The 21915-nt window shown below is 50.4% G+C and overlaps 2 protein-coding genes across 2 annotated transcripts in view; one reads left to right on the forward strand and one right to left on the reverse strand.

Annotated features, from left to right (window-relative positions):
- LOC135912915 (extracellular serine/threonine protein CG31145-like) overlaps nt 1-4177 on the forward strand; it is a 68214-nt gene extending 64037 nt beyond the window's left edge. Inside the window, exon 12 of the mRNA XM_065445521.1 lies at nt 1570-4177. The gene's annotated coding sequence lies outside the window, so the exon portion shown is untranslated. The remainder of the gene's footprint in view (nt 1-1569) is intronic.
- A 9237-nt stretch (nt 4178-13414) lies between these two features.
- Nucleotides 13415-16926, reverse strand: LOC135912877 (uncharacterized). Its single transcript, XM_065445452.1, has 2 exons — nt 16576-16926; nt 13415-13846 (listed from the first exon to the last, which is right to left on the reverse strand). The coding sequence occupies exons 1-2, from the start codon at nt 16842-16844 to the stop codon at nt 13663-13665; spliced, it is 453 nt and encodes a 150-aa protein (XP_065301524.1). The 5' UTR covers nt 16845-16926; the 3' UTR covers nt 13415-13662.
- Nucleotides 16927-21915: the final 4989 nt, after the last annotated feature.

Here is a 21915-nt window from a genome sequence, read left to right on the forward strand (position 1 = left end):
CGAGATGTCAGCGCCACCTATCGCTACAGGCGCGAAATAGCCGCAACGATGGCATATGGCCTTTGAGATCCGAAGATATCGCCGGCCAACTAAAATTGTAGAAAACGTGCGCTGCTTAGCGTACGCTATATAATAGCGTATAGCGTACGCTATAGTTACGTACGCTAGACTAAAATTGTCTAGTATCAACTCACCCTTCTCGTGTTGAAATATATACGTTGAAGAACTTGAACATTCGGGATCGACATCGCCGCTAATTATCGTCAATCAAAGTAAACAGCACAGAAAGTTTCGCTGATATCGATTCCGGCCATAAAGTTTCTCACTACATTACCTAGAGGGAAATCTGGCGCTGCTGCGCTGTGGTATGCATGGGAATGCCGGTATATTGTGGATTCGGATTGGCATCGTTCTCGTAGACACAGGACACCTTGAAGACGCGTTTGGCAAGTACCATTCCGTCTGTCACAATGATTCATTTTCTACTAGAACAGCACGTGAAAAGCTTTTTTAGCTTTATTATTACGCGAAAACATGTTTTGTTTAACTATGAGAACTTGTTATTGGGTGTACGACTACATGTTACGTAAAAAGTATCAGCGGGCCGCTAAAGTTGGCGGACAGACGACAAGGTTCGCGCTCGCTTTGAAACAGTTGGTCGTCTGTTGCTTTTCTTTGCTTGGTCATACATAGTGGGTGAGTAAAGATGTAATATGCGTGAATGGAAACATTTTATGAAGATTTTACTTTGAGAACGCGTTAGTTGCGTAGCCATATCCACGTTTTAGACGAAGCCTCTTACAACACCAGCCAACACGAGCCTCGGAGACACATATACCGTCATTCCCATGACGGCACGGTGCCCCCTTAAGAAACTCCCATAGACGGTGGCGCCAGATTACCCTCTAGGTGTTGTAGTGAGAAACTCTATGATTCCGACAGTGCGTAGGATCCGCATAATGTATGTATGTATGTATGTATGTATGTATGTATGTATGTATGTATGTATGTATGTATGTATGTATGTATGTATGTATGTATGTATGTATGTATGTATGTATGCGTGCGTGCGCGCATGGGTGCGTTCGCGCGCGCTTCGTTTCTGAAGGATGAAAGTAAACAGAAAGTCGTGTAAAAAGGCGCTGTGGGTGTAGAGTGCAGGTTCAGAAAGTGTGTGAAACACTCTCTCATAACTTTAAAGCAGTTACTCCTATGCTTTGTTTTCTTGGCTTCAGCGTCGTTTAACTTTGGGCTCTTGTTCTTTGCATGCACATTGCTTCACACTTAATCGGTCAGTTTGTTTACCGCAAGTCTAATTTGTGGTGTACCGTTTTCTCTTTGGCTACTCTCTCTTCGTTAGCTCAGTAAGGATAAAAGAAATAAGAGATAAATAAATAGACGTAAAAAGAGATTGCTTATCAGCAGTCCAAGGGAAGGAGGGCAGGCTTTCGTTTCGGAATTCGCCCCCTCCGCTTCCCCCGCAAACGCGGTGAAATCGCTAGACTCTATGTATATCAGCGGTGCTGACACGTGGCTGATTTCGTTCCTTTCTTTTTTTTCTGCCCGCAGGTCCCGAAATATCCAGTGCATATCAGGTCACTTTCCGCGGCCAGGATGTCCCACGAACGCCAGCCCAGGCTTAGACCGGCCGGGCCTCCTCCGATACGCTTTCGGCAGCCCGCCGCGCCGTCCTCTTCGGAGATGCACGACCAACTGTGGCCTCGCTGGTCGAAAGTGTTACACGAAGCGCGCCGTGGAGTGGACGCTTGGACGTGCATACTGGACACGTTTCCTTTCTCTCTCTCTCTCTTTATTTTCTTATTTCGACGTCCCCGCATTTGTGAGTGCTCCGAGTGCTTGAACAGTGCAAGTGAGTTTGCCGCTCGCTTTCAACAGCGTGCGACGCTTAGGCTTCGGTTCGCTGTGGCAACCACGTCGTCGACGGGGCAAGCGTACCTTGTGTGTGTGGCCTCTGCTGCACGGAAACGCACGGTGTCCGCCACGCATTGCGTGTGCTCCCTCTCGGTAATTGCGCGCAGTGTGGTAAAAGCGCAGCTGCTTTAAGTCATTACAGACATTGTGGGTTAAGCATCTGGGTCCACCAGCTGTCGCGTGTGCCCGATATGCGTTAGTCATCTCCATTCTTTCGGGTGCTCTGGACGACCGGCAGCTCTGCAGCTTTCCGTATTCGAAGGTATGCGCCCGTCTCACGCTATAAACTGAAGGCGTATGGCTGTTTCGTCTGGTGTTTGGGGCTGCTGTGAACGCTCGCTATAACGAAAGGTTTCCAAAGGTCAGGCTGCGGCCAACACTCGTTGTAGTGAACTCGCCCTTCAGCATTTCAGCATAACTCGACATAACTTCGCCCCGTCCTGCGATAAACTGTCACCGGTTAGAAGCACCATTAAGCGAAATATTGTTGTACTCGGTATCCTGTGTATTGACGGTTATACGTATAATGACCTCTCCCCCGCTTTTATTTTTTATCAAAACATTCGTCATATGCGCTCTTATCCCCACCTGGCAACTGCGTTCTAACGTCTCTCAGTTACAAGGTTATGACCACTATTATCACTCTTTGTTCTGAACGCCACGAAAATTATCTCGTGGTTCCGCGAGAATTCCTGCTGCAATTAAAATTACTCCGCTCTTTGCGTACGTGCCGTTTCCGAGGAAACTCTTCGCCGTCCTCTCCCGTTGTGGTACGTGCGGCGTATGTGTCATCGGCTGCGCAGTAAAATTTCGTTATAACGAGACCGCTTCGTTCAAATTGCCGTTAGACTCAACGTCCTGCCGCCAGTCATGCAATGCCATGGTTACATTTGCAGCGCCTCTGTTTTCCTGAAACCCACAGTGGTTGCTTAGTGGCTATTGTGTTGCGCTGTTAAGCACGTGGTCGCGGGATCGAATCCCGGCCATGGTGGCCGCATTTCGATGTGGGCGAAATGCGAAAACACCGGCGTATACTTAGATTTAGGCGCGCGTTAAAGAACCCCAGGTGGTCCAAATTTCCGGAGTCCCCCCACTACGGCGTGCTTCATAATCAGATCGTGGCTTTGGTGCACGTAAAACCCCATAATTAATTTTTTTTGTTTTGTTTTGTTGAAGTTCTGCTTGCACGAGATTTTTCGCCGTCTTGTTATGTTCGTCGTATAATGTGCATCTGTCTGCCCCTCACTAAAGGCGTGCTGTGAGCTAATCGTGTCATTTCGCTGTTCCAAATAAATGTGGCACTATTCGTAATGTCTTCGCTTTTATCGCACCATTCGTTTTGGCCGTCCCGCGCTGACTTCTTTATAACGGAACCGTCCTCCACTGACTTCGTTATAGCGGGGGTGCATTCTCGTACCTTGTTTCGCGTACAGAGGAAAAGCGTTTTGTGGCAATTTCCAGGCGTTTCCTGAGCCCGTCGAAATACGAAGTTTTTTTAGCCCGACGTGGCACTTACTAACGTTGGCGCAATAACCAGACAAAGTCGATGACGTCAGCGCTGGTTTTTTTGTGGCCCCTTGTGAGGTCGTGCTCACTCAAAGTTTGTAGCAGAAGTCCTTATCGCAACCACTTTCTGCGTTACGCTTCATCTGCTGCTTTAGGCGTCCCCGCGAGTGGCGTGAACTTCTTGCGTAGGCCGGAAGTTCGGCCGGAAGTGCCCCGTCCTGTCTTCTCTTTTCGTTCTCGTCTTTGTGCACTTTTACAGTTTCAAGACGCTAGTAAACCAACGAGCCCAGTTGTCTATTCTGTTAGGATTTAGCCCTCCCCCGACGCGGAAAGTTGTGCAACGCCAAGAACGTTTCTAAAATTCTCGTTAAGTGTACAGCGTCGCGATGTACCGCCAGGAGCGCTGCTGTTCCGGGCTCATAACATCCACCCATCCATCCATCCTTCTCCTTACGTCACTAGTAGTAACACGTGCGCACCTGGATAGAGCGGTTGCCGAGAGGGAGCACATGTTTCTGTGCTAATGTGTGGCGCTGTGGACCTGTGCATTTTCACGACGGTGTTTAACCGTCTCTCCTCGCCGGTGGCGTGTGATGACGTCATTTCCGCTTTTCGCCAAAGCGTGTGTAGCCTCGAGCTAATAATGGGCGTGTCAAGTGTTCCGACCTGTGTTCCTTTCACCTCGGCAGCGTGTAGTACGTCGCCATCCAGCCGAGATTACAAAACCATTCTTACCGTGTGTTGCGTCCGCAGTCGGTCATTTGTGGCCGCTCGGCCGCACTTCGATTGAGCAGCGTGTCTACCGGTGCAGAGAAGTGTACGCTCTCGGTCACAGTTAAGTAGAACGTCTATCGCACATTATTTTTTTTTTGCTTGTTTATCGGGACGGAGTGATAACAACGGCTGTGAGGGCACAATTTTCGTTTTTGTATCAGTCGCGAAGTTTATCGAAGGCACAAAACATCGGGCGTTTGCCGGACCTGCGCGCGTTGCCGTACTGTGCCGCCAAACTGGGACGCAAGTGCCAGCCGCTGTGTCAGTGGCGCCATCTTGCGAAGGCATGTTGAACCAAGCTTATGCAGAACAGAACTGTTTCGTCGCGTTTTTTTGGTTACGCACATCTTCGAAAGGTGTCGCCACTATTGCACAAAGGCTACGCGCCAGTCTGACAGGACCGAAGATGACGTGCGCGCGTCATGTCGTAGCTTCGTGCGAGCGCCGCAACAGCGTCACGTGATCCGTGCGGTGCGATTCACATATCAATAATGCGAGCGTGCGGTTGCGCTTGCCACAACAAAAGGTTACACTTTTGCTCAATTTCAGGTATCTTTTTTTTTCTTGTTGCACAACACGTGCTTTTTGTGATGTCAAGTCACTTTTCGTATTTAGATAAAGAGTTCTAGGTGAGCTTTCGGCAGCTTCGCAGTATGCACCGCTACGTGTGACAGCCTCCTCGGTTATTCTAGTTAATTGTTCGTACGCTGAAGACCCGAAGTGCATTTTCGTGAAGCTAATGATCGATAGCATTGCATTTACACCCGATCACATCGTGTTATTTCTTCATATGTCACCGTACCGCTGTACTGTCATTCGGTACATCGTCTTTTTTATCTCTTGCTTAAGATTGTCGGATGTACACTCGTGTGCACACACTGTAGCAATCGCTACGAACGGGTGGATGTCTGATTTTTTCTTTATCACACTATATATATATACCGCTGATGAGGCATCGCTCCCTCAACATTTTTTTTTTGTACCTGTATGATATGAAGCTTTCTAGTCTAACTACAACACTTCGCTTTTCAGCGCCACTAACGCATGTGTCTGGTGGACTGTAGGCAACAGAATGAGGCTAGGACTGTCCCGTATTCTTATTGGCATAACGAATGACAATCCACATGTTGCTTGGGATGTCAGTGTTACATTATATGCTTCGTTTTCGAAATTGTTATGCGATTCATCCAAATTCATTAAACTTTGCATCGAAGATTGCGCTTTTTGTACTAGTTGCGAGGTAGCGCTGCGATTGCCGGTGAAGCTGAAAACCGCCCGTGCGGCATACATTACTCAAAACCTCAAGGCCCGCGAGCTCCGATTGTGACGTCATCTATAGATAGGCCGACAGTTCAATGCCATGCTTTCGAATAAGCATCGTTCTGAGTTTTGCCAGCTTCCCCCATTGAAATGTATCGGCTGTCCGTCGGCCTACACGTTTGAATTCGCCGTTCATAGTGCGTAGACCCTGTGTTATCTAGATGGCGTTGATGATATATAACACGCTTGGCAGTTCGTGACACTTCCGGCGACGGCGTTTTATCTTTAGAAGCTTGATCGTTTCGGGCACTTTCGTGTGCTTGGCAAAGTCGATCACTCCGCTCGAAGGAAAAAAAAAATGTCGGAACGCATAAGCCAAATTGTGAATTCAGGTGAGAAGAAGTGTATTTACTGTGCGAGCGTGGGCGTTTTGTGTGTCCGTGCCTTTGCTGTGAGATCTGAGAGTTTTGGGTTCGGGGAGCGAAGTGGTTTGCGTGCGCAAGAACTAGGGGTGACGGTACTGAGCATGCGCAGACTCAGGAGTAGGTCTCTGCGCATGCGCAGTACCGTGGCCCCTAGTTCTTGCGCACGCACGCCGCTTGCGTCCCCTAATATAAAACTCTCTACTGTGTTAACACCTCTGTGTACGCGTAGTGTGACAGTCGCGTGAAATCGGCCACAAGCCCTGTGTTCCCATTTATCGCCTCCTCCACCAGGTGCGCTCGCATTTCCGATGTTCCTCGATACGTCGACGTGTGGAGCTGACTTTTTTTTTTCAAGCGCTCCACTGATAACCGAACGATCAGTTTATAACGTAAAGTGTGAGTGTTTCTGATTGTGTCGATGTCTCTCCTCTTTTCCTCTCGGCAGCGGGGTCTCTCGAGACTCGTTGTGTGTTCAGAGAGTGCCACGTTGAAACGCACTGCAACGGTTGTGTACAGACAGAGTTTGAACTGTATTTTGTGGGGTTCTTTTTTTTTCGGCGTATGGTATGTTACGTGTCCTACGGATGAGCGACAGCATCGGTATGCAAAGAACACTTGTGCCGGCTAAGCTTCGTTATATGTGGCGTGTGTGTGTGTGTGCGTACCTTCCTATGAACCCTGTTCAAAGCCCTGAAGATACGCGCCTTATACGTGTACAGCCGATGTTGTTTCTTCAAAGGCCTTCTCTCTTTTTTCTCTCAAAGCCTCCCGGTGACAATCGAACATGTCGTCTTTCTTTCTTCGTGACGCTGCCTGTGCTATAGTCAGTGTCCCAGGACCTTTACACCGGAGAGTCAAAGCACACAGGGAATGCTGTCCTAGTACTGCACGGGGCACGCGGGCTCAGCGTTATACTCCGCAGCATGTAGAGACAACTCGGAAAGCGAGAATCTGCGCAAGCGCAGTACAACTATGCGGCTCCAAATGATATGCTGACTTTCGTTTTTCGTGCTATGCTGATGATTATACTTTCCTTCTGCTACAACCGCTGTCGTATAGCTTTCAAGAGTGATGACCTTGACCGATCAGACGCAAGGATGCTATACCTAGCAAACCCCTAAAGCTGGGCCAATGTGGACCCAGCGTAAAACCAACGCGAGCCACTGTGGTCTTGTGTAGAGCCTACATTGGCTTCACCTTGGCTCGATCATGTCCCAGCGTTAGGCCTACGTTGGCTTCGCCTATACTGTGCGGACGTGATGCTCGATTATTCGCTATACTGAGATTGCGATGACGATCAGAAGTGGCTCGCGCATTGGTGCGCGAACCCGGGTACGGCGTGCCACATACTGTGAGAGGATTCGCAATGTGCTTTGACTCTCCGATGCCTCCGCCATTGCGTCCCTGTTGGTGGCTGGAAAGTGTCACGTGGTATACATATCTCGCGCGCCTATTGGTTGTCGGCCCCGGACGTTGTTCGGCCTGTGGGTTCGTAGCCGTTGGAAGCCAATGTTGTATAGTGTACGTCTCTCGCTAGGGGCTACCATATATGCGGTCTTTTTCTTCGTATCTTCTTTTCTTTTTTTTTTGGGGGGGGGGGGTGTTGGTTGGTGCAGTTAACGAACTGAGTTCACCTGAGGTTGAGACAGAGACGCTACGGAGAAACACTAATGTAACGCGTGTGACATATAGCTTCTGAAGACTCGCATTCGGCGTTGCTCTGGCTATCGAACAAGAAGGTCGATGATATTTTCATCGAATCTCAAAAAAAAAAATTTCCTAATATACCCGCGCCGGCAATGTCAGTGTGACGTCATAGATTTCCCAGTATTGTCACGCAATTCGATTCTTCTTGTCTCTTTAATTTTTTTTTTAGGGGGTGGGGCGGAGATGGTTGAGTTCTCACGAAATGCATTTACCAGATTCAGCATTCGCCTACCTTTGAGTGAAGCGTGGTCCTTCTTCATTAAAACAGTCACATTGACGCAACCAGATGCTGCGAAATCCATGACGTCACGAAGAGTTGGTGCGCAAATTTTACGGTGGCGTCGCCACCGGCATTCTTGCTTATTCGTTCTGTCCTGGCAAGGACGTCACAGATAATCGTGAGAGTGACCTATTTGGTATTCTGAAGCGCAGTCTGTGTCAATCTTTACATTCACTTAGTGTTTTTCTTTGGTGTCCCTTTGAACGTATGCAGAAGCTGTGATACGATGGTGCATATCGCCGGTTTTACGGCTCACAGGAGCTAACTTCAACGACACACGAGTTGCATGCAGAGTTCTGCGTACACGTTAGTTAGAAAAACAATTTACCATAAACGCGTTTGCAAGAGCACGCGTGTGCAGGACATCAAACGCTCACAGAACTTTGTGGACAGTGGACTGGGATATAAATGAGGTTGCTGTACTATAGTTTGGTCGGTCCATGTCAACGTATTATACAATTTACGTAATACTGCGAAACGTAGACGCTAGCAGCAGCGCTGATGGCTCCATCTCGTGACTTAGAGTTAAAGCTCGCCCAACTATTATTACAACTATCATTGGCATGTTCAGTAGCATAATCGTTGGTGTATCATGGCTTTCTCTTTTTTTTTTTACACGAGAACAGTCGCAACGCAAAACCTTTCGTAGCGTATTGTCGTTCAATAATCCGTGTTCCGGCATGCCATAAACTCCAATAAGTGCATGAACACGCTAGAAAGTCTAATGTCGCCGGTGTTAGAGCGACGTCGTTACATTCGAATACAAGGACACTTTGCGATTGCTTAAAGACATCCTGGTTCAAAAACGCGAGAGAAACAGCTTGAACGATTTCTCACCCCCCCCTCCCCCCTTTATTTGCCCGGTTACCTTGTCTGGACTTTCTGTCAAGAGGGAACAAGATGAAAAATACTGCGGCTTTTTTATTATGCTTTCGCCACATTTTGTGTTCTTCGCTATCTTTTAGTAACATCATTCGCACAACACACTACAAGAGGAATTTTTTTTGTTTTGTTTCGTGACAACACCAGGATATCTTGTTTGACAGACTCACCACCAATCAACGACAACCAATATAATGTCAGGAAACGTTTTCTATGGCTTGTGCTAATATGAACTGAATGTTCAATGCGAGTTCTTAATGAGCTAGCTAAATTTTTGAGTGAAGGGGTGGGGGGGTGGGTTAGGCGCCCCACAAGTGTTTTAGCTGCTCAAATTCGTCACCTATTCGTACATATTTATAGTATAACAAATTAAACGGGGGTAGTGCTGTAAGCTTCATTCGCACGCCATTGAAGTGATCGCCGGAATTCGATCAGGCCCGCAAATGGAACGCCGGCAAGGCGAGACGACGTTTCACCAACGTTGGTTACCTTGAAAGAGCCGCACACGTCACGTATTTTGTGACATCTGCGTCGCTCCTATACCGTTGTACTATGTACCTAATTTGCATGTCATGACACGTGCATCAGTTTCGGTTGGCACGTGACGGTGGCGCGCAGACCATGTCAACCGACGTGCAGCTGTTAGATGGCGCTTCTCTCTTTTTTTTTTCTTTTCGAAACTGCTTACTTCTTTCTTCCGTGTTCTTGACCTAACGACACGCTCCCGTGACCGGTCGATGGCAACGCTCGTACTGTCAGTCATACGTGGTGTAGACGTAGATATCTTGTGTGGCTCTAGTTCCTCCGAGTCTATCTCTCCTTCAAAAATAATCTGGCACTGAAAATGGAAGCGTCGAAGCATGTTCCGACGTTCGGTACAGTCTTTGAGGCGGCTCTGCAGATGACGTGCTGACGCCAAGGGACACGTTACCCGGGGCGCGTGTGTTCGCGTCATCTTGCTCCTGATTGGTCGACGCCATAGCTGCGGCACTCCCACTCCAGTGCCGCGTTATTGTGACGCAGAGTGTAGGAGATGCTGCCAGTGGATACCGACAGGCGCGCGTTAGGTCCGTGACGTTTCTTTTTTGTAAACGTTGTTTTGTGTGGTTACCAGGCGGGCAAGAAAAGAGCGTTAGTTCGTGAGCTGTTTTGTGCACAAGCCACGTATGTATGTTTGCGCCACATCGGACGGTGACAGTGGCGCCACCTAGTGTGAGCAGTGCAAGACAGCAAGTTATTGACTGCCGCGTCACGTGATGCAACATGTCACGCGTTGCTGTCGACTTGCAAGAACAGTTTCGGTGCGCAGCAGTCACTGAAGAAGGGCTCAAATGAAGAATGACTCAAACGCCTCGGTTAAATGGAGGCAGCGCACGGAATGAATAGTCCAATCAACGGAAGCGTGACCTCTGTTGCGCGACACGCGATAGGTGGCGCCACTAGCGTCGTCAGATAACGGTGGCTCTCTCTGCTTTTTTTTTTCAATGTCAATGCGAAATGGACACTGGGTATCTAGGTAAGGACGTTGCCTGGACCCTGGTGAAACCATATCAACTCCTCCAGAGAAGGTGTTATATGCCTCATGCGTCTTCGTCTCAACACTTCATGCTGGTCCTGGAGCTTTCTCAAGTACTACTGTAAAGAGGGTGACGGGGGGGGGGGGGGTGTCGGGCCAATTGTAACCCGACATTGGGCCTACAATGGCTTCGTTTCCTGTGCTGCTGGTATCTGTCATCGCATGAACAGCGCAGCTATCTGTATAAGTGCATTGTTTTTTTTTATTTTCTTCTCTTTTTCTTCTGCGAAGTTCTTTTTTTTCTTTATTTCGGTGAACTTCACAGAAAGTGGGCGCCATTTTTTCTCCCCACGTACGCTACTTCATGGCAGGGGGATTTCTTGCGTTCACGGAAGTTTACAAGCTCCACTTGAAGGGTTTATTGTATACACTTATAAGCCGACGTGAATTTAATATACATATGACTATTTTGTACAGAGGTGACAAATAAAAGATATATGCCACTGTTGAGATTCCTTGTGCATCCGAGTGTCAATTTAATCAAGATCGCTGTGGTTCTTTTTTGATTATTATTCCCTGCGGCGTACACGAATGCGGTCAAATCTCGGCCTAACTAGACTTCACACCCGCCGTGGTTGCTCAGTGGCTATGGTGTTGGGCTGCTGAGCACGAGGTCGCGGGATCGAATCCCGGCCACGGCGGCCGCATTTCGATGGGGGCGAAATGCAAAAAACACCCGTGTACTTAGATTTAGGTGCACGTTAAAGAACTCCAGGTGGTCAAAATTTCCGGAGTCCTCCACTACGGCGTGCCTCATAATCAGAAAGTGGTTTTGGCACGTAAAACCCCAATTATTATATTACTAGACTTCACGAAATTTCCTGCATAACAAACTCCCCTCGACATCTCGGCGCATATTTCCAAAATCATTACATAGAAAACATCGAAACGATGAATTGAACTCATCGTCTCGCCTGATTTAACAAAATTTATGGGACGAAAATGGGTGGTTGTGGGGGGGGGGGGGGGGGAGTTGTAAGAAGCAGTAATATGAATGCCCCCCACCCCCACGAAACCGAAACCAGTTGTGTTTAAAATGCTTCCACAGTTATTCAAGCATTGCTATAATAAACGCCTAACGATATGACCGTTTCATATGGGCCATTTTCCTTTTGTGAAGCTGCCCCTTGCGGGGTGTCAGCTTTACAATCTCGGCAAGTTAGAAGCTTCTTCACTAGACGTCACCAGCTGCTCTGTGGCAGCCAAGTTGAAAGGCGTGTGCACCCCATTCTAAATCCGCGATTCACTCTTGTCCGCGCAAACAAGAATGAATTTTTTTTTTCGCGCTCGTGGATATATATTGTTATTCGCATAAGGGTCTTCGATTTACCGCGGTTCTCGACTTAAGGGGGACATGGTAGGCAATCACCGTCAAAAAAGCATTTTTCCGATTTTGATATTTAAAAAATACTTTATGTATTCAAGAATATATGCTATATTATTACAGGAAAAAAATGGGGGTCCAAACTTTCTTCCGTCCAATGTCGCGCCGAAGTCTCCGCTTCGGCACGTCAGTATGACGTGTACGTCACCGTTTCAAAGCATTTACTCGGGTGTTGGTAGCTTATATGTGCTCTATATACATGTTTTTCGAACTTTCTAGGTTGGCTCTTGGGTTCCTTAAGAGCACAATGTAGTCATTCTTTCGTTACCTCTCAGCTATTAGCTAGATGCTAAGTAGACGTTGACAAAATCCATAACGTCTCGACAAGCTTGCGCAGGAACTTCAGGGTAGCGTCGCCGACTGTGTAGCACTCTATTCACACAAACGGGCTCTCGGGCGTGGTAGCTGGCCCGACGACACCACGTATTAATGCATGCCATTACAGGATGCGAAGGTTATGTGTGTAGACACAGCATACTTCCATTACACCGACCCTGACGGAACCGACCAGTTTGATCGAATTATCCGGCAGGTCGAACTAACCAAGATGGAGAAGCAAAACGCTGCAACGCACCGCTGATTCGCTTGGCAACTATAGAATCATGCAAGTATTCGCCTGGTTCTAACGCGCCCCCGAATCAAGTGCGCACCCGCTTCCACTGTGTCCAAAGCAGAAAAACAATTTAGCAATTACATTAAAGTTCTTCAACAAGGAGAAATCTGACCCGCACCCAATTTTTTTAGCAAGAAAAATGGACAAGGTTGTCCATTTTTCTTGCCAACAACATGTGTTCCAAAATGGCGGCTGGTTTCCTAAAGTCAGCTTTGCCGCATAAATTGTTTACAAAGAACTTCGCCGCAGTACAATCGTGTTATGCGGCAAAGCATATAAACGCCATGAACGCGGTTTTGGTTTCGCCTCTGAGTGCAGCGCGCAGGCACTGTTTAGCCGAGTTTTCCTGGGAAGGAAAGCCGCGCGATAGGAGTGGGTAAATGCCAAAGTCACACATTGTGACCGCCAGTTATTGCTTGAGAATCTCCCCGGGTTGTGCCTGAAATAGACGTTTTCGATGGGATACGACGAGCGTTCAACGCATCCTCAATCCCCTAAGCTCCGTCGAGACGCGAGGCCACTAGAGGGGTCACTGTTGGGGTTACGGTAGGGGTCAGGTGCGTGTATCTGGGTGGCGAAGTTCGAGTTATCCGACGAAGGCCAATTTTGAGATCGAAATAATGAAAAGGGTGAGCATATAGAAATGCATGGGTTTAACCCAGGACCTTCAATCAAGGTCGAGTTAACCGGACAAAACGAATTAACAGGAGTCAAATTAACAGGAGTTCGAAAAATCACAGTGTCGCACCGTTTTAATGGTTGCGCCCACGAACTGCTTAGAAAATCTGTCGGTATATCCTCAGATCCCGAGTCTGTAAACCTTTGAGGCCAACTCTACTATATTATAGCGGACACGCAGCAAGTTACCCATCTCAGTTTGTTGCAAGGAATCGACGTTTTTAATACGACATGGGTGACGCGTCGTGTCGCCTCGATCAAACCTACTGGCTCTCTGTCTCGGCTCCGTTCGACACCCGCTCGCTAGTTCGGCGCCATTCTTAGATCCCGAGTCCGTAAACCTTTGGGGCCAACTGTACTATATTACAGTGGTTACTCGGCAAGTGATGCATCGCAGTTTGTTGCAAGGAATCGAGGTTTTTATTAATACGAGAGCGGTGACACGTCGTGTCGCCTCGATCTGAGTCGAACCCACTGGCTCTCCGCTTGTCTCGGTTCTCTTCGACACCCGTTCGCTAGTTCGGCGCGCCTCCTTGACAGTCGTCGACTGAACGCCTCAACCCTCCCCACGTGACAAACCCGCCCCGACGCTTCGAAGTGGATCGAGCGCGGCGACTGAGTGAGGCGCCCTCTACGTGCCGGTCGTCAGCCCACGATGGGCGGTCGCGGCTTGCACAATATGGCGACCGCGGTCATGAACGCGCCGAAAGCGAACGTCACGGCCACCAGGGGTACGGCCGCCTCGATGCCCTCTCGCGACAGGTCGGGGAACCAGCCTCGGCGCAACAGGCGAGAGGGTGCCTTCCGGGTGGGTGACAAGGACGGCGACCTGCGAGCGAGAGAGAAAAAATGGCTGTGGCTTAGCTAAGGTTAAGCCCAGGATGCGAAGCATATTAGCCTTTATTTTAGTTGTTGAACCACTGTTTAGCCTGGTGAACTACTGTTACTTGGCTATATTTGGTTTGGCTAGACGAAGAAACAACTCATGCAGGCGAGCGCACGAGCTGAGACCCGGCTATGTAGCTACGCGGCCGCAAGCGAGCGCACGAGTTGAGCCTCCGCTTTTGCAGCTGTTATGACGTCATATGGTAGCTACGCGGCCGCGCGCGGCGCAGCAAGGAAGAGCGTGGTTGTGCGGCTAGTATGCTTCGCATAAAAAATGGACTCGACCGCAGAGGTACGTTTGCATACAAAAAGTTACTTGAGCGAGGGGGAGCGGAAATTAAATGCGTTCTAGTACTTGGATCGATCGCCCTTGGGACTTTATGCGAAACCTCACGGCGACGGCAGAAATGCGCTTGGAGTGTCGTATAGTGGCTATCGCAATAAAAGTGGCGAATATGGTTACAGTTACGTCATTCGAAAAACGCAAATGATTAGGGGGACCAATTACTTCACCGCAACATTGACAGCATATATGAAAGCAATCGATTACTCCTACGTTGCTTTCCTGTCGACGTTTATTAACATTACACAAATAAAGCGCGCTGGAACGAGGTGGTCTGGCTCTTTCAGTGCACTCTTAAAACGGTTGCACCCTTTGGGGTGTATATTTGTCCCACAACAATAATCGTCATCTGCCTTGCTTGCGTTTCCTTTCCTGAAAACTCGGCGCTCGCTACTTTCCTGTCGAGAATGCTGCGTCACACTGATAAGGCGCATGCCGTTCGTGACTGGGAAGTACCGGGCTCGCGGCGTTAAAGAAAGGAAACGCGGGCAACACGGATGACGATTATTGTTGTGGGACAAGATACGCCCCAAAGGGTGTAAATTCTTCTAAGAGTGTACTCTGTAAAAGAATTTACACCATAAAAGAGAAAAAGGGTGTAAATGTGTCTATAACTCACATCCTTAGGGTGTCCATTGTATAGCTAACACCCTAAGGGTGTGAATTATAGACATACTTACACTATTTTTCACTTTTTAGGGTGTAAATTATTTTACAGTGCGCGCGGCTTTGGAGTTGCACACACGTTGCTTATCTTCACTGCAACAAGAGCTTTTTTCGAAACTTTCTTCAGTCACCATCCCTCGTCTTGTAGAGGACCACCAGCAACGACACTGAAAACTAGCTCGATGTGCGTGCTGCTTGGAATGACGCGCGATGTTGTAACCTACACGAACACGTACAGCGAACAAAGTTGGGGAGCTGCGGAATGACATTAGAAGAAAAAAAAAGTGAGAGATGGTAGAGGCTTCCGCGTCATTGCAGGATCACAACCAAGTTGACCAGAAAAGTCGTGTCTTTTGTTTCAGTATGAATTTCAATTGCCGGAAACTGAAGTACACAGCTTGTGAAACGTTGCCAGCATGACTCACCAGCTTGAGACTTTGTCCACAGGTAATAATGCCTTCGAGAACTGAATTTTCAGTTGTTATCCGTAGGTTACCCGTGTTATAGGTTACCCGCAGAACTGAAAACGATGCACCTGACGTCATCCTAGCCCGGCCGCCATCTTGGAGGACCAGCACGGCGAGAATCGGCTTCTGTTGGCTCCACGCGCGACGCGGATCTGGCACAGAAGCCAGCAGCGTTTCCGACCGCTTCTCTTATCGCATTAAAGGGCATATGTTATCCGTTGGAATTGAAAACGAGGCACCTGACGTCATCCTAGCCCGGCCGCCATGTTGGAGGACCAGCACGTCGAGAGGTTGAACGCGTGACGTCACGTGACAAGCTATAGCTATATACAAAAGGATAGAGAGTTGGGCGAGTCGGTACGGTATAACATATATTCTTGGATTGTAGCGCGAAGTGACAGAGACTAGAAGCAGACAGGACGAGGGCTCACTCTCAACTAATGTATATGCATGTGTTGATAGCTTGAATAAAGATTTATTTGAGAGTTAGCGCTCGTCCTGTCTGCTTCTAGTCTGTGTCACTTCGCGCTACAGTCCGAGAATATATGCTACAGCTATACAGCCGAGGATGTCATGCGAGACGTGCGGGAACAAGCTGGATTCACGGGAATAAGCGGCAGCCTACGTGTAACAGGCCGGATTCAGAGAAATAAGCGGCACCCTACGTGTAACAGGCCGGATTCAGAGGAATAAGCGGCACCCTACGTGTAACAGGCCGGATTCGGAGGAATAAGCGGCACCCTACGTGTAACAGGCCGGATTCAGAGGAATAAGCGGCACCCTACGTGTAACAGGCCGGGTTCAGAGGAATAAGCGGCACCCTACGTGTAACAGGCCGGATTCAGAGGAATAAGCGGCACCCTACGTGTAACAGGCCGGTTTCAGAGGAATAAGCGGCACCCTACGTGTAACAGGCCGGTTTCAGAGGAATAAGCGGCACCCTACGTGTAACAGGTCGGATTCAGAGGAATAAGCGGCACCCTACGTGTAACAGGCCGGATTCAGAGGAATAAGCGGCACCCTACGTGTAACAGGCCGGTTTCAGAGGAATAAGCGGCACCCTACGTGTAACAGGCCGGATTCAGAGGAATAAGCGGCACCCTACGTGTAACAGGCCGGATTCAGAGGAATAAGCGGCACCCTACGTGTAACAGGCCGGATTCAGAGGAATGAGCGGCAGCCCGTGTATGTACTTACCTTGATGCGGACATCGGGGTGCGGATCTTGCCCTCGTCCTCCGAGGACAAGTCGGGCAGGTCTCGCACGGAGTGCGTGTGAGCCTGCTTGCGGTAGACCCTGACGACGCCCGTGGACCCCGTCGCGGGGCGGTTGACGTTGGCCGAGTCCTCGGAGCGCGCGATGCGTATCACTTTCCTCTGCCTGGTGGCGGTGCCCGGGGTCCTCGCCAATTCAGGGGGCCGGACGGGGCTCTCGGGGGGCCTGACGCTTTCCACGACCACGTCCATCGCCCGACGCGTTCAAAAAAGAGGCCGTAGCCGCGGGGCCGTGCACGGGGTGGTGGTGGTAGTGGTGATGATGTTGATGGTGATGATGTTGATGATGGTGATGATGAAGAGGAAGAAGAAGGAGGAGGAGGAGGAGGAGGAAAGAGAGAAGAAGGAAAAAGGAGAAGACTCAACTAATGGCACAAGCCCACTATGGGGGATAGGCCATGAATCGGGTGGTAATATAATTGAAAAAATAAAATAAATTAGTTAATAAATAAATAACACAAAAAAGGAAAATCAATGTACAATCCAAAATGAATAATAAACTGCTAATACATGAGATATAGTAGCGATCAATACTATAGTAAGCCTTGCATTTCCTTTCTTCTCTTACCCTTTCTTACGCCAGTTTAGAAATGCGGCCGCCGCAATTAAGAAATCGAGCCCGCGACCTTGTTTTCATCTGCAGAACGTCATAGCCACCGAGTAACTGCGCAAGTTCAAACCTACAAAAGACGATAAACAGTGTGACAAACGAGGGAGAAGGAACTTGCTTGTTTTAAGGAACATTAGGAATAAATTAAACTACGCAAATGTATGTGTGTGTGTGTGTGTGTGTGTGAAGAGAGAGAGAGAGAGAGATTGAAGCTTTAATGATATGCACGGTGAATGGGAGGAGCGGCGCGAGAAATGTGGTAGCACTGACGCAAACATGTATGCGCTCTGTGAAAACCTAAATTCCGTTCTTGGCACGTGAATCGTGACACATGATGCGACGGAGAGCGAGACGAAATACAATTCCGGAATATATCCTCCTTTCTATTCTTTCTTCCTGCGATCATATCATCACGGCTGCCTCCAATTTGACGTGTTTTCTTTTTAGAGCGCAGCTCTTTGGCGTCCGTTCCTGGGTTTCGCGTCGTCGTCGGCGTTGTCGTCGGCCTCGTAACCAGCTCCGCCCCCCTTTCATCCCCCCAGCGCTAGCAGCGACCGACTGATACCGCTGGATACCGCTGACGCCGCTAGAGAGTCAAGATAACGTGACTGCATAGAACACCGTCGCCGCCATGCAGAAAGAGGAGGAAAGGGTCCCCCCCCCCTGTTCTTGTGTGGCGGATAGGGTGCTCTTCAGTTGCCGACGCGCCGGTTATTTCACGTAGGCCCCGGCACGTCGACGAATACGTGACCACCTTCCCACGGCTAGACCTGGTTCTTAGCGCTGCGGAAGCGAGGGTATCATATTGTTTGTGTCGGCATCGGCGGCGTTGTCCCTGAAACCAACTCCGCAGCTGGGGTTGACTCACTATCGGCGTCAGCGGCATCAGTCAGTCGCTGCTATCTCTTCCCTCCTCCCTTTATCGTGTTGTCCGCTTGCTGCGCGCGCTTCTGCCCCCCATCGTTTGCCGCTGGGTGTACACGCCGCCCCCCTCCCCCCTCTTCCTGCGAGTCTCCGGTTGTCAAAGCGCCGGCTCGAACTTAATTCCTTTCTTCGCTCCTCCTCCAATGCAACCCCTGTGCGGTGGCAATCAGAGAGCCAGATCGGTGGCGGCGGATCTGTATATGTGCACCGCCCGAGCCGAAATTGCCGCTGCCGTTCGCCACTGCGAAATTATCTGCCAGTTCTTTCTGAGCCATGAGTGAGACGACCGATGGAAGTCCTCCGTCTGCTGCTGCTGCTGCTGCTGCTAAACGAGCTGCCAGAGCAGAGGCCCAGCGCCGTCGCCGTCAGAATCCAGAGGTGCGTGCCGCCGAAGCAGAAGCTTACCGTCGCCGCCGTCGAGATGATCCAGGAGTACGCGTCGCCGAAGCAGAGGCTAAGCGCCGCCGCCGAGAAGACCCTGCCGTTCGCGCCGCCGAAGCGGAGGCTCATCGCCGCCGTCGAGAGCAACAAGCGAGGCTGAAGCAGAAGCTCATCGCCGCCGCCGAGAAGACGCTGCAGTTCGCGCCGCCGAAGCGGAGGCTCATCGCCGCCGTCGAGGGCAACCAGCAGTAAGCGAGGCTGAAGCAGAAGCTCATCGCCGTCGCAGAGAAGACTCTACCGTTCGCGCGGCCGAGGCCGAGGCCAAACGCAAACAAAGGCTCGCATTTGCTGCGCTCAAATTTCGCATTAGGAAGTAACGTAATCGTCGGTAATTTTTTATTCTGTCTACCTTAAGAGGTTCACGGATGTAATTTGTTTTTAGACCCTTCAATTGTCCTTCTTCACGCCATCCGACTCTTGTATGATGCCCCTCGGTTTGTAGGTCCTCCCGAGGTCGTCGTCGTCATCATCATCATCAGCAGCAGCAGCAGCAGCAGCAGCAGCAGCACCACCACCACCTCAAACAGCCAAGAAATTTGATCATTGTAAAGGATTAGGGAACCTACAGACATAGGGTCGGTACGGCTAGTGACGGCTATGGACAGGGCTAAGTAGCGACTTCTGAGAGAGGTATTGGCCTGAAATGGGGGCACATATCCATCTAATAAATGTTCACAAACGAGGGCCTCGATTTGAAACTGTCCAGGAGGTCATGATGATTTACTTTAAATTGATTTTTTTATTGAGAATTTTATTATTCCACCGAGCTGGGGTGCCCGCCTCTTGACGTACACGTAGGTAGGGGGGGGAGGACGAAGCGGTCCCCGCGCGTTGAGGACGGTGAGTTTTCACGGCCTCAACGGCCAGGTGGATTGCTCGACGCTGGTCGTCTTCAGCCTCGCTCTGGAGCAAAGCCTCCCAAGCTTCTCGACTGTTAATGTTTTCCTTGGCCCCTGGGGAGACAGCACACTCCCATATTACATGGTCTAGCGTACTTTTTTGCTTACAAATTTTGCAGAGGGCGTCGTTATAGTCCCTCGTCTGTGTTAAGTAGATCTAATGTGGTGATGTATGCCTCCAGAGAGAGAGACCGATGCGGAGGAGGAAAGATTCTTCTTTCTGTTTTGTAATGATCTGCAATTTCTCTGTACGTGATTATGCTATCCTTGATCCCTGGAACTGGCTGCTCTAGAGTTGCCCGGTGGTAGAGCGCTCGGGCGAGCTCGTGAGCGGCTTCGTTACCTGGGCATTCGTTACCTGCGGACCTCGCGCTCCGCAGCCCGCTCATAGTTTTCATGTGACGTCACGGACGCAGCTGCCACTGCGCTAGTACCCAAACATGGCGGCCACGATGACGTCAGTGCATTGTATTATAACGTACACATTGTTTTATGCGAAGCATATTACGAGAGCTCAACCCAGCTCCTCAGGCGCGGCGGTGTCGCCATGAAATCACGTGACACCGTGACGTCACGACAGAGGAGAAGTGGCTTTGGCTCAACTCTTGCAAGATGGGCTGGATGGGAATCGAGCCAGGGTCTCCGGAGTGTGGGACGGAGACGCTACCACTGAGCCACGAGTACGATGCTTCAAAGCGGTACAAAAGCGCCTCTAGTGAATGCGGTGTTGCCTTAGAAACGAGCTGTTTCTAAGGCGTGCCTCTCTTGCTCAGGCGCACATTTCGTTGCCACGCCGAACGCTGCTTTGCTCGACGCTCACCGCGTCCAATGCGGGGCGCGTAGTCGCTGCCCTGTAGCCCATTGTCTTACACCCCTTGGCGGGTCGACGGGAACGCTGTCGCGTTCCACTCTTGAAGGCGAAGCAGTAATGCATGAGTTGTTTCTTCGTCTAGCCGAACCAAATATAGCCAAGCAACAGCAGTTCACCAGGCTAAACAGTGGTTCAACAACTAAAATAAAGGCTAGTATGCTTCGCATCCTGGGCTTAACCTTACCTAAGCCACAGCCATTTTTTATTATTGACGGTGACTGTTTTCCACCGTTTTATCGCTGTTATCGCTTTGTCGCTCGACATAAGATGGGCCCGTCGTGCCGTCATGCTGTCACGTTTCTTGATTGCAGAGCTTCGCGACAAGCTAGTACCTAAAGATACCGGCCGCGATGACGTCTTTGGAACAGACGCGTTGACGACTTTCGTCTGCAGACGGCGTAAGGGCTTTGTATATATAGCCAGGACAGTTCTAATTAGGACTGCAAAGCAGTCTACAAAAGAGTCTATACAGACGACCTGTATATATATATAAACCGTCTAAATTCATTTTTTCTTTTACAAACGAGACGCGGGCGACGGTCCTTCTCGCGCGTCTCCTCGCGCACCCAATCTCGACGCCGCAGCAAGAACGCACGTCCTGGTCAGCGTCCGGCGGGAGCCCTCGGATTGCCGAGTATGACGGCCGCGAACACGAGCGCGCCCAGGGCCAGCGTCAGGGTGACCGTGGGCAGGGCGTCCTCGACGGCCTCGAACGACAGGTCCGGCAGCCAGCCCCGGCCCAGCAGGAAGCTCCACCACGTGCGGTGGTGCCCCGACGGCGACCCGGGAGACGACGACGACCTCGACGACGGGGTCGTGACGATCTTGCCCTCGTCGTCGTCGGCCGCGTCCACGCCGCGCAGGTCCCGCACCGAGTGCGTGTGGGCCTGCTTGTGCGGGACCCTGGCCGCGGAGGTGCCGCCGCCCGCGATCGCGCCCGCGGGACGGTCCTGGCCCGCGGTCACGGCGCCGCCCCCGGCCCAGTCTTCGGTCGGCGGCGTACTGACGCGGATGACACGCCGCCTGTGCTGCTCGGACGAGTGGCTGCTGCCGCCGCTCCTGGAGGGGCTCCGCTCTTCCATGAGCAGGTTCATCACCGCGCGACCGGTACCCGGCGGTGCTCTCGAACGATAGCGCGCAGCAAGAATTGAATTTGATGCTGATGCTGATGCTGCTGCTGATGATGATTAAAGTTGCAAAGTACGGCGCATACCCACCTGGGGGTCAGGGTGGTGGTGGTGGTGGTGGTGGTAAACTTTATTAGAAAGGGGAAGGGGAAAGGGAGAGGTGGCTGAGGGATCGGGATCAAGTAAGGCCCTGGGCCTGATTGGCCTTCTCCGCCCAGTCCACCGGTTCAAGCTGGATCGGGTGGCATGGCCCGAGGGAGGGAGGGGGTACAATATGAAGGAGCTACGCAGCAGCGTCACGTGATAGATTTGAAGCCTGTAGTCCTAGAGAGAGAACGCGCAAATGATCAATGAACGGCAGGGAGGTTAACCAGGACTGAGCCTGGTTGGC

The sequence above is a fragment of the Dermacentor albipictus genome, chromosome 8, assembly GCF_038994185.2.
Source record: "Dermacentor albipictus isolate Rhodes 1998 colony chromosome 8, USDA_Dalb.pri_finalv2, whole genome shotgun sequence".
NCBI classification, from domain to species: Eukaryota; Metazoa; Arthropoda; class Arachnida; order Ixodida; family Ixodidae; genus Dermacentor; species Dermacentor albipictus.